Source organism: Polyodon spathula, chromosome 24 (genome assembly GCF_017654505.1).
Source record: "Polyodon spathula isolate WHYD16114869_AA chromosome 24, ASM1765450v1, whole genome shotgun sequence".
In the NCBI taxonomy this organism is placed as follows: Eukaryota; Metazoa; Chordata; class Actinopteri; order Acipenseriformes; family Polyodontidae; genus Polyodon; species Polyodon spathula.
Genome location: NC_054557.1, coordinates 24,374,668 through 24,387,491, shown reverse-complemented (window position 1 = coordinate 24,387,491; position 12,824 = coordinate 24,374,668). Strand labels below are relative to the sequence as shown.

General features: G+C 40.0%; 1 protein-coding gene across 1 annotated transcript in view; it reads right to left on the bottom strand.

The window, feature by feature from the left end:
* Positions 1-9,654: 9,654 nt before the first annotated feature.
* The window catches only part of LOC121298974 (death domain-associated protein 6-like), a 37,390-nt gene continuing 34,220 nt past the window's right edge, over positions 9,655-12,824 (bottom strand). The window contains exons 9-11 of the mRNA XM_041226380.1: positions 11,392-12,151; positions 11,063-11,234; positions 9,655-10,309 (exon numbers count right to left, since the gene is read on the bottom strand). Coding sequence (XP_041082314.1) covers positions 10,250-10,309; positions 11,063-11,234; positions 11,392-12,151 — 992 coding nt within the window. The 3' untranslated portion in view covers positions 9,655-10,249. The remainder of the gene's footprint in view (positions 10,310-11,062; positions 11,235-11,391; positions 12,152-12,824) is intronic.

The following is a 12,824-nucleotide window of genomic DNA, read 5'->3' as shown; positions in this document are numbered from 1 at the left end:
TCCAGGACAACCTTGATTCATGTGTCCTTCACAATGACAAATCTGCCCGATTCCAGCCTTGCTGAAGCACCCCCAGATCATCACCGATCCTCCACCACATTTCACGGTGGGTACGAGACACTGTGGCTTGTAGGCCTCTCCAGGTCTCCGTCTATCCATTAGACGACCAGGTGTTGGGCAAAGCTGAAAATTGGACTCATCAGAGAAGATGACCTTACTCCAGTCCTCTACGGTCCAATCCTTATGGTCTTTTGCAAACCTCAGCCTGGCTCTTCTTTGCTTCTCATTGATGAAGGGCTTTTTTCTAGCTTTGCACGACTTCAGCCCTGCCACTAGGAGCCCGTTTCGAACCGTCCTCGCCGTGCACTTCACCCCAGCTGCCGTTTGCCATTCTTTTTGTAGGTCACTTGATGTCATCCTACGGTTGCTGAGTGACATTCGAATGAGTTGGTGGTCATCCCGGTCAGTGGAGAGTCGTTTTCGCCCTCTGCTGGTCTGTAGCTTTGTTGTCCCCAATGTGTGCTGCTTGACCTTGTTCTTATGAACCGCCGTGTGGAAGGGTGGTGGGTAAGTCAGTGACACAGGAGGAGAGCAACACCGCACAGGTGCCCAGTTTTATTCTCGGGTGCTATTTTTAAGTTTACCCCGCAGATGGCACTGTGGGTCCGTGGTCTGATTTACCAACGACGGTAAACAGAACCACGGGTATACCAAGCGATGGTACACAATATTGGTGCCCTTGCAGGTGCTCAAAGAAATGATAATGAAAACAGAAGGCAAAAATAACAAGGGAAAAAATAACACAATAACAAAACTACAAATAAAAGGTGCTGCACTCTGCAGCAATATCCCGGTCGCCACTGCCCGTGCGACCCAGATGTCCGTCCTACGCTGCTGGCTACCTAGCCTACTCTGTTATACTTGTAAGGGGTCTGCCCAAGGGTTGCCCGCTCTCACTGTCTCACTGACACTTTCGTGTCTTTTTTCTCTCCCGGCTGGTTCTCGGTCCGCAACCAGCGTTTCCGCACTCTCAGCGCGTCTATAAGGGCAGACCTGAGGAAACAGCAGAGCGTTATTTTATAGGACCAACAATCTCCCAAGACTCGCCTCTCAGCCATTCAGAGAGGGAGAAAGTCCACACACCCACTTTCCCACCTCCCTGTGTCACTGCCATGACTCACAGACGGTTGTGGGCGACTGCCGTCCTCTTCCTGCAGCCCGTGAACACGCCAGCAGAGTCAGCACAGATCTCTCCCTGCTACACCCCGTCTTTGAAATTTTAAGGATGGAAGCAACCCGACGCTCACTGTATCCCTCTGCCAGAAAAGCCAGAATTGAACCCTTCTTTTCCTCACTCAAAACTTTCCTTTTCAACTCTTTGGGCATGGTCAATAGTTATTTTTTTATTCCAATTACTTTTGAGGTACTACTAGCACTGTTTTGCCATCCAGCTGGTCCTATTGCAAGAGGATAGTGATGACCACAGGAGTGATTTTTATACTTTTCCTCGTTAAATAAGATTTGGTTCAGATGATCCACTAATCAGGACCTCATTCAGTAGAATGAGGTGTGCCTGTGTTGGAATTCAACAGACACTGGAATGGAATGGCTGCCATACATGTAGAGATGCTGATTTAATTTGCAGTGGTCTCTTAATTTTTTCCAGAGCTGTGTGTGTGTGTATATATATATATATATATATATATATATATATATATACACACACACACACACACACACACACACACACACAGAGTACTGTGCAAAAGTTTTAGGCAGGTGTGAAAAAATGCTGTAAAGTAAGAATGCTTTCAAAAATAGACATGTTAATAGTTTATATTTATCAATTAACTAAATGCAAAGTGAGTGAACAAAAGAAAAATCTAAATCAAATCCATATTTGGTGTGACCACCCTTTGCCTTCAAAACAGCATCAGTTCTTCTAGGTACACTTGCACAAAGTCAGGGATTTTGAAGGCATATAGTCAGGTGTATGATTAAACAATAACACCAAACAGGTGCTAATGATCATCAATTCAATATGTAGGTTGAAACACAATCATTATCTGAAACAGAAACAGCTGTGAAGGAGGAATAAAACTGGGTGAGGAACAGCCAAACTCAGCTAACAAGGTGAGGTTACTGAAGACAGTTTACTGTCAAAAGTCATGCACCATGGCAAGACAGAGCACAGCAACAAGACACAAGGTAGTTATACTGCATCAGCAAGGTATATCCCAGGCAGAAATTTCAAGGCAGACAGGGGTTTCCAGATGTGCTGTCCAAGCTCTTTTGAAGAAGTACAAAGAAACAGGCAACGTTGAGGATCGTAGATGCAGTGGTCGGCCAAGGAAACTTACTGCAGCAGATGAAAGACACATCATGCTTACTTCCCTTTGCAATTGGAAGATGTCCAGCAGTGCCATCTACTGTCCGGAGAAGTCTGCTCAGAAGTGGCCTTCATGGAAGACTTGCGGCCAAAAAGCCATACCTCCGATGTGAAAACAAGGCCAAGCGACTCAAATATGCACGAAAACACAGGAACTGGGGTGCAGAAAATTGGCAGCAGGTGCTCTGGACTGATGAGTCACAATTTGAAATATTTGGCTGTAGCAGAAGGCAATTTGTTCGCCGAAGGGCTGGAGAGCGGTACACAAATGAGTGTCTGCAGGGAACAGTGAAGCATGGTGGAGGTTCCTTGCAAGTTTGGGGCTGCATTTCTGCAAATGGAATTTGGTCAGAATTATTGGTCTCCTCAAAGCTGAGAAGTACAGGCAGATACTTATCCATCATGCAATACCATCAGGGAGGCATCTGATTGGCCCCAAATTTATTCTGCAGCATGACAACGACCCCGAACATACAGCGAAAGTCATTAAGAACTATCTTCAGCGTAAAGAACAAGGAGTCCTGGAAGTGATGGTATGGCCCCCACAGAGCCCTGATCTCAACATCAAGTCTGTCTGGGATTTCATGAAGAGAGAGAAGCAACTGAGGCTGCCTAAATCCACAGAAGAACTGTGGTTGGTTCTCCAAGGTGTTTGGGCCAACCTACCTGCCAAGTTCCTTCAAAAACTGTGTGCAAGTGTACCTAGAAGAATTGATACTGTTTTGAAGGCAAAGGGTGGTTACACTAAATATGGATTTGATGTAGATTTTTCTTCTGTTCACTCACTTTGCATTTTGTTAATTGATAAATATAAACTATTAACAAGTCTATTTTTGAAAGCATTCTTACTTTACAGCATTTTTTCAAACCTGCCTAAAACTTTTGCACAGTACTGTGTGTGTGGTAATATTTTTTTATATATATATATATATATATATATATATATATATATATATATATATATATATACACACACACACACACACACACAGTGCCTTGCAAAAGTATTCAGACCCCTGACCAATTCTCTCATATTACTGAATTACAAATGGTACATTGAAATTTCGTTCTGTTTGATATTTTATTTTTAAACACTGAAACTCAGAATCAATTATTGTAAGGTGACATTGGTTTTTATGTTGGGAAATATTTTTAAGAAAAATAAAAAACTGAAATATCTTGCTTGCATAAGTATTCAACCCCTGAGCTGTGGAAGCTTCCAGTTTGCGCCGATGAAAGAAATTGCCCTAACGAGGACACAATTACCTTACCATTGGCCTCCACCTGTGAACCATTAAAGTTGCTGTCACATTTTCTGGATAAAAACCCCACTGTTGAAGGATCATTGGTAAGGCTGTGAATCTGAAGGAAAATGAAGACCAAAGAGCATTCTACAGAAGTTAGAGATAAAGTAATACAAATGCATAGATTAGGGAAAGGGTACAAAATAATATCCAAGTGTTTGGATATCCCAGTGAGCACAGTTGGATCAATAATCAGGAAGTGGAAGCTGCATCACACCACCCAGGCACTGCCTAGAAAAGGCTGTCCCTCAAAACTCAGCGCTCAAACAAGAAGGAGACTTGTGAGAGAAGCCACAGAGAGGCCAACAATCACTTTGAAGGAGCTACAGAGTTCAGTGGCTGGGAGTGGAGTAATGGTGCACCAGTCAACCATATCAAGAGCTCTGCATAACACTGGCCTGTATGGGAGGGTGGCCAGAAAGAAGCCATTACTCAAAATGTACCATCTGAAAGCACGTCTGGAGTTTGCCAGAAAGCATGAGAGTGACCCAGCTGCGATGTGGGGAAAGGTTTTGTGGTCAGATGAGACCAAGATAGAGCTTTTTGGCCAAAACTCAAAGTGCTATGTGTGGTGCAAACCTAACACTGCCCATGCCTCAAGACACACCAAGCAGCAAAATACAGGAAAATACTGCAAGAGACTCTGCTTCACTGCTAAAAAACTGAAGCTTGGGAGGAAATTCACTTTATAACAGGACAATGATCCCAAGCACAAGGCCAAAGCAACATTGGAGTGGCTCAAGAACAAAAAGGTGAATGTCCTACAGTGGCCCAGTCAAAGTCCTGATCTCAATCCCATTGAGAATCTGTGGCACTATTTGAAAATTGCGGTCCACAAGCGTCATCCAACCAACCTGAACAACCTGGAGCAAATCTGCCAAGAAGAATGGGCCAAAATCACTCCGACACTGTGTGCAAAGCTGGTACATACTTACCCCAAAAGACTTAAAGCTGTTATTGCAGCGAAAGGTGGCTCTACCAAATATTAATGTGTGGGGGTTGAATACTTATGCAAGTAAGATATTTCAGTTTTTTATTTTTCTTAAAAATATTTCCCAACATAAAATCAATGTCACCTTACAATAATTGATTTTGAGTTTAAGTGTTTTAAAAAAAAAAAAAATATCGAACAGAACGAAATTTCAATGTACCATTTGTAATTCAGTAATATGACAGAATTGGTCAGGGGTCTGAATACTTTTTATATATATATTCACACACACAGAATTTTTACCAATCATGTATTTACCTTTATGAAGCCTGTCTGAGATCTTATTATAAATTAAGCTCCGTCAGTAGACTGCATGCTTAACTGGTGGCCTGTATACAATTGCTTCTGAATAAAACACTGACGTCTGCTCTCCCTTCAATTGGAACCATCTTTAGCGCTACTGATTTTCCATTTTTGAGAACTACAAATTTGTTTCCCCCGTCACTTTTTATCAATGTATTAATAATTAAACATGGCATTGGAACATAAATATAATGTTGATAGCTAAAATAAGTAAATTAATAAATAATACCATAAAACTTGTTGTTGCAATAGTAACACACCTGAAGACAATTCAAACCTGTCAATGTTTATAGACATCACTTGGCTCATTGCTGGCATTAAAATAAGCAGGAAAAAATAAAGAATTATATTACAATAGATCAGAAAACAAATGCCCAGCACTGTTGTGAGAATCATATTTACAGTCTCCCACTAACAATGTAGTTTAGTCTACAAATTAAGGGGTTTTGAAAATATCGATTTATCTTACAGCTGGCACTACAATAACAACAAAATATATGAAACAGTTTAGTAACAGTCCAGCAGTGTCATGAAAGAGTAATCCCATGTACAGTATTCCCCAAATGAAGTTTAGCATTTTACTGGCATTACAATAACCAGGATAAAATATGAAACTGATAAAAAAAAAAAAAAAAAAGTACTCTTGACCAACTCGTTGCTCTACACAGGTTCAGTGTTGTGTATTACCAGGTTAATTTAAATAGCGCCCCTCAATGTAAACGCATTCATTGTTTCATTGCTAATTCTGCCTTGTTATTTGCTAAATTTCACAATAGGTGTCTCGAGACAGAATGTCTTTATTAAACAATTGTTGTGTAGTGTAGTGACTACAACTTTTACACAGTAAAGTGATCAATTTTTCAAGGAATGTATAGCAAGAAAAAATAGCTTTGAGCTTGCTTCTTCATCGTCAGATAATAGAATGGAATTAAGAAACAGACACCGTTTAATATGGCAAATTATAGCTTTAATAAAGGCAGGTAGCATGGAAAGAAAATAAACTAAACAATAATTAAACACGCAATCCATTTGGTTAACTTACTTAAATCAGGAAAGTCCCACCTGAGCGCAGTCCAGTACCTTAGTTTTTCAGCATAGAAGAATGCAGTGCTTTTTAACTCTGTCCTTTACTGAAACATTGAATTTTTTAGGGCTGTTAATTAATTACAGTTAACTTTTTTTTTTTTTTTTTTTACTTGTGTTAATCGCACGTTTGTCTATTTCTTGTCATTTATTTTTTTTGTACTTATTTTTGTATTAATACACTGTGCTTTTATCAGCATCCAATTTGTTTGTGCTCTGTGCAGATTGTTTCTGATTCTGACTGTTCCTGTTATGGGGGGGGACTGGGGAAGTGCGCGCGCGCACACACACACACACACACACACACACACACACACACACGCAAAAAAAATCCTCCCGCTTTCCAATAAGTGTCTCTTTCTGTCACAGTTGACATGAGGCAGTGATATGGGATGTAATAGAAGAATCATACCGAATGTGGCATCTGCTGTTTTATACAGAACATTCTTCTCACTGGTGAAATTCAACTCCTACTATAAATAGTCATATATAATAATGTACAAATAGTAGTCATGTATAATAATGTACATGTATGTTTATATATACAGCTTTTAAAGTGGTTTAAATCACATTAAAACACTGAATGCTCATACCTACAGAATGATATAAAACATTTATGGATTTGTCAAAGAAAGTGTTCTAATAATATGCCAGCACAATAAAATGAAACAGAACAATGCCTATGATCTATCTAATGACTACTATGTTTTTTGTAAATAAAATAATAAATTATAATTATTACTATTATTATTATAATAAACAATGATACACACACACACACACAAATAAGACATACAGTATAATTTCAAATGCATTAATCCACTGTGATTTAGCAGTTGGTTCAAATAATTTAACAGCAAAGTTATGTATAATTCTGGGTAAATAAACATAAAACTATAAAGAAGGAGCAATAATATTAATCCAGAAATAGGACAAGTTTTTTTTTTTTTTTTTTTTTTTTTTTTTTTATGCTGGGTTGATTTTTGGATAATAATAATAACACTGTGTAACATTTTTTTTTTTTTTTTTTTTGTTCCTGGGTAGTAAGTGTTATTTCCTAATTGCTTATGCCTCAAAAGTATAGAAAATGGCTATTATTCCCCACAAACTTTGCTTTTGTGACCAGGACAGTGATATTTCAAAATATCACTATTTCCAATGGGAAAATGGGCAACATTAATATGTCATTATTTGACAAATTAACATTACGCTCGAAAAACTACTCACTTCTAAATCTTTTGTAGTCATCTTTGTATTACTTTAGTATGAATACGTGTTAATTTGGATTCATATGTTGTTTTTTTTTTCTGACTATGTGAACGAAGAGACACAAAAGCTCACGTTTTCTCATTGGAAATAGTGATATTTCTAAATATCACTGTCCTGGTCACAAAAGCAAAGTTTGTGGGGAATAATAGCCACTTTCTATACTTTTGAGGCATAAGCAATTAGGAAATAACACTTACTACCCAGGAACAAAAATTGTGTTACATAGTGTAATAATAATAATAATAATAATAATAATAATAATAAACACATTTCACTTGTACAGCACTCTTCATGCAAGCATTCCAGGACGCTTTACCAAAGCAATATAAAAAAAGCCTGTGTAATATATAATCCAGCTACAAATAAACAGACCCAAACAAATACGTTTTCAAACAAGATTTTAAAGATTCAACTGTGCTAACATTCCCAAGCCCTGGCTCTGGATTTTAGGTTAGCATTTTCCGATCTCGGGGAACGACCAGGGACATATGGGGTAAAAAGATTTTGAAGATAAGAAGGTCAAATAGCAGAAGAACTAAAATAATAACAATAATAATTAGCACCAGTAATAACACAAGCGAATGAGACGCATTAAGTCACTGTATCAATTAAATATGCCATTAAAACCAAGATTGACCAATTGTTTTTTTTTTTTTTTTTTTTTTTTTAAATTGCTTGACAGACCAAATTTTTTTTCTTCATTGGTGCAGCTACCATAGAGTTTCAGTAGACACGAGTGAAGTCACATGACAAATAAACTCAACTTTTAAAAGAAATGCACATGGCATGTCTTCAATTACTGTACTATACACTTAAAATGTGTATTTGACTCTAAATTAATAATTTGATTACAATTTCACCAGTTTCAAAACACTTGATATTTCTGAAATGGTCATTTTTTAAAAGGGAATAAAACAAAAACCGTCAAAGTATGACTATTGTGATTTCTATTCGTTTACCTGAGTATTTATACTTCTCCATACTGCAGAACGATTGTGCTTCACTTATTAGTATTCAATTATACGAGGAGTTAAAAACTGTAACGTTCATAAGCAGCACTCTCAGATGCCGACTTGCCAGACACCTGCTTCGCCCACCTTGTACCAGTAGACTCGCTGGCACCTGAGTGAGCTCTCAGCGAACGTGGTGCATTTTTACAAAGGGAAATCAGAGGATCAGCTGCAAGACAGATGCAAATATGCTTCTGTTAATGCTTTGCAAGAATGCTTTCAAAATGATAGGTTTACATCGAGATGTTAGAGTCTCAATTAAGGTTGATATTTATGATAACTTGCGAAAGTTAGCAAACTGAGTGTGAAGGTGGTTGTCAGTTATTGCAAAAAACGTGCGCTGCATGAACGTGCGATGCATGCTGGATCTCAATGTTTGCTGTGTGATACATGCTGGATCTGTTTACTGTGTGAATGAGTGATACATGCTGGATCTCTATGCTTGCTGTATGAATGTGTGATCCATGCTGGGTCTCAGTGCTTGCTTTGTGAATATGTGACATGCTGGATCGCAATGCTTGCTGTATGAATGTGCGATACATGCTGGGTCTCAGTGCTTGCTTTGTGAATGTGTGACATGCTGGATCTCAATGCTTGCTGTATGAATGTGCGATACATTCTGGGTCTCAGTGCTTGCTTTGTGAATATGTGACATGCTGGATCTCAATGCTTGCTGTATGAATGTGCGATACATGCTGGGTCTCAGTGCTTGCTTTGTGAATATGTGACATGCTGGATCTCAATGCTTGCTGTATGAATGTGCTACATTCTGGGTCTCAGTGCTTGCTGAATATGTGACATGCTGGATCTCAATGCTTGCTGTATGAATGTGTGATACATTCTGGATCTCAATGTTTGCTGTGTGATACATGCTGGATCTGTTTACTGTGTGAATGTGTGATACATGCTGGATCTCTATGCTTGCTGTATGAATGTGTGATACATGCTGGATTGCTCAATGTTTGCTAAGTGAATGTGTGATACATGCTGGCTCTCTGTTTACTGTGTGAATGTGCGATACATCCTGGCTCAATGCTTGCTTTACGAATGTGCGATACATGCTGGTTCTCAGTGTTTACTTTGTGAATGTGTGATACATGCTGGCTCTCAATGCTGGCTGTATGAATCCGAGTTCAAACAATGACATCAGTTAAACTGAATGACTTTTGAAGCCGTTGATCCTTTAATAAAGCATTTTTGGCACAGTACTAAACTTTTTTTTTTTTTTTTTTTTTTTTTTTTTTTTTATAAAAAATGCCAGATATTGTGCTTTATAGAAAAAAAAGCTACCTTTATAACAAAACATGAATTTCATTTTTATTACAAGTAGCTCACAAAACAGAAATATCCCACCAAAAGAAACTTGGCATTTCCATTCATCTTAAATGTATTTAAATCTCCCGTCTTTTTAAACTTAAATTTACAAAAATATCAGGCAGTGTGTTGATGAATACTAAACCCATGTCCATTACAAAAAGCTGTTTCTCAAAGCCTGTGTGGAAATTTACCAGTCCAATTCACAATACTGTGTTCTAGTCTAGCTGCTACAGTTAGCAATCCCCAAAACACTGTGCTCTAGTCTAGCTGCTATAGTCAGCAATCCCAAAGTAACTACACTAAGTTTGCCAACTATAGCAGCTAGACTAGAGCACAGTGTTGGGGATTGCTAACTATAGCAGCTATTCTAGAACAGTGTTTGGGATAACTAACTATAGCAGCTAGACTACAACACTATAGCAGCTAGACTAGAGAACAGTGTTCGTGAATCTTAGTTCTCTGTAGGGATCATTGAATATTGGACAGCCCCCATCCCGAGGCATTAGGATCCTGTCACTCAGCCTTCATATTGTTTGGGTGGGCTGAGTTTTTCAGGGGGGGTCACCTGAGAATCATCCAGAGGTCAATCGGAATCGGACAGAACAATCACTTCCTCTGGGTCACACTGTGTCGCTACAGTCACCTGGAGGAATGAAAAGAAAAGAGTTTCAAATTTCAACATTCATCCTAACAATGGAGGAGCAGAGATTACTGGGGTACGGAGGAAGGGCCTTTCCTTGTACAGCTCCTAATTTCTGGAATATTCTGCCTTCCCTCAGGGAAGCTGGGACTCGTATTACAAACAGCTTTGTCTTATTTTTCCCATTTTCCAATAAAAACTGCATTTCCTTTTTCTCCTTTTTAAATTCCAATTTTAACAATGTATTTTGTTTTTATTAGGCTGTTTTTAATGGTTTTATATATCTATTTTTAACTTTAATAAATTATCTTAATAAAACTTAGTGTTATAGAAATGTGAATTGTATAGTATGGTGCTGTGAACTTAAAGACACAACTGAGATGTTATCTCCGTATCTCTCCCCTCAGATTCTGATGCACTCAATGGCTTGTGCTAAAGAAGGTCCTGAGCAAGTTTCATCACAATCGGCTCTCCAGGAATTAAACATGGAAGTGCAACACAAAGACGTGACCAGAAAAACAGCTTCCATGGTCTTGATTCACAAAGCCTGAGGTTTTTTTTTTTTTTTTTAATAATTAATACTGTAGTACCCCCAATCGGATAAGATGTTCTCTAGATGTAGGCTAAGCTGCTGGCACTCTTCAAGCTGTCTGAAATGCTACTGATAGGTAGGCAGGCACAGAGACAGGTAGACAACCTGGTGGACTAACAGACAGAGAGACAGAGAGAGAAACAGAGACAGGCAAAGGGACGCACCTTCTTCCTCTTACTGGGATTACACTTGCTGGAACTGGGCTGTGAGCTGCTGACCAGGTGTGACAGCGGAGAGTCTGCTCTGGTGGAGTCAGCTACTGGGAAGACTGTGCAGTGAGAGTTGGGGGGACTGCTGGAATACACCCCCATATCAAGAGAGATCTCCTCATCAACACTGTGGCGAGAGGGGGAGAGGTGATATGAGAGAGAGAGAAACACTGCATGATTCTCAACTCCGCAATGAGCTAACCTCGTAAGGAGTGTGCCAGTCTAACCAGCATAACACTCAGGGAGCAATGAACTCTCTCCAGCATCGCTGCCTGACCGCTCACCTGTCCACTGGTGCCTTCTTAGTGACCTCTAATCCCCCATTCATCCCCTGTTTCCTACTGGGCGATGAGGAGCCCCGCTTCCTCTTCACACTTCTGCTGGAGCCGTGATTGGCTGTGGTGTCTGTGTGTCCCTCCCCCGAGGAGCTGTGATTGGACGTCTTGGAGCAGTCAAGCAGGGAAGAGCCGAGATTGGTCGAGGGGGGAGGGGAGGGGGACCGGGGTAAATTGTCAATATTACTGGAGATTAAAACGCTGGGGAGGAGGGGAGAGTCTGCTCTGGAGGAGAGAGAGGAGCGCAAGTTCCCCTGACAGGACGGCAACGACCCACACAGAGACTTCTCATTGGCTTTGGGAGACAGCCCTGCGCTCTGAATGGCTGATCCTGAGGAAGACAGAGGTGGAGACTCATTGACTGAGCAGAGAGAGAGAGGAGAGTTCCAACTGGCAGTTTTCTGTTCCATCTCCATGATATCTTCACTACGGGAGTCGCCCACTTCCTGTTTAACCTCCCGAGTGCCTGATTGGTTGGGGCTGGCTGGAGGGGAGGGGCTTCCCATAGCAGCTGCCTTCCCTATTCGTGTTGGAGTGTCACTTGTAGTTTCCTGTGTCTCTGACTTCCTGTCCTCATGCAGGCTCTTCTCCGATTGGCTGTCCTCTCCCACTTCCTCCCCGTCGCTCTCTGCTTCCTCCTCGGAACAGGAAATCCTGCCCTCTTTGGCCACAAGCCGGTCCTGGTCACTTCCCTCGGCCTTCTCTTCATCTGAGGGGTGAAAAATAAATACAATAAATAAACAAACCAGGAAGGAGCTCAAAAAACAGTGCCCTGCTACACCCAGCCCTGCATTTCACAACTCCCTCAATTAAGAAAAGTACACTGCTGTAAGAAAATGAAAGGAGCAACATTTCAACTATTTTAAGGGGCCGCTCTTTACACACTGAAATGGACGGATCAACTTGTTTTATAAAGTGCATATAACATCAGCAACATGCTTCTGAAGACACAGAGAAAGACTTTCTAGTCTCCAAATTGCTTTTTTCAGAGTTTCTTAATTCAACACATTACTTTGACTTTGCTCTTCCCTTGTTATCCATATCCATCCATTATTATTTCAACATAATCCTAATCCTGATTGGTTTTGATATTTTTATTTAAAGTTTATAGATAAATCAACTAGGGAATTACTTTTTAAAACATTTTACTCAGGAGCGTACAGCAGGAGTTTTTTTTCTTCTAAACGACGCAGAAAGGATTTCTCTTCCAAAGATAGCGGTGTATCCAGATCATGCTCCCTCCTCCTGCAACAATGTTAGTTTTCTGTTCCCACAATTTCACCAGCATTTTTGCAGGAGAGAGGGGAGTTTGATCTGGATACACTGCGATGTTTAGAAGAAAAAACCTCACGCTCCTGAGTAAAAGTTTAAAACTTCTAACA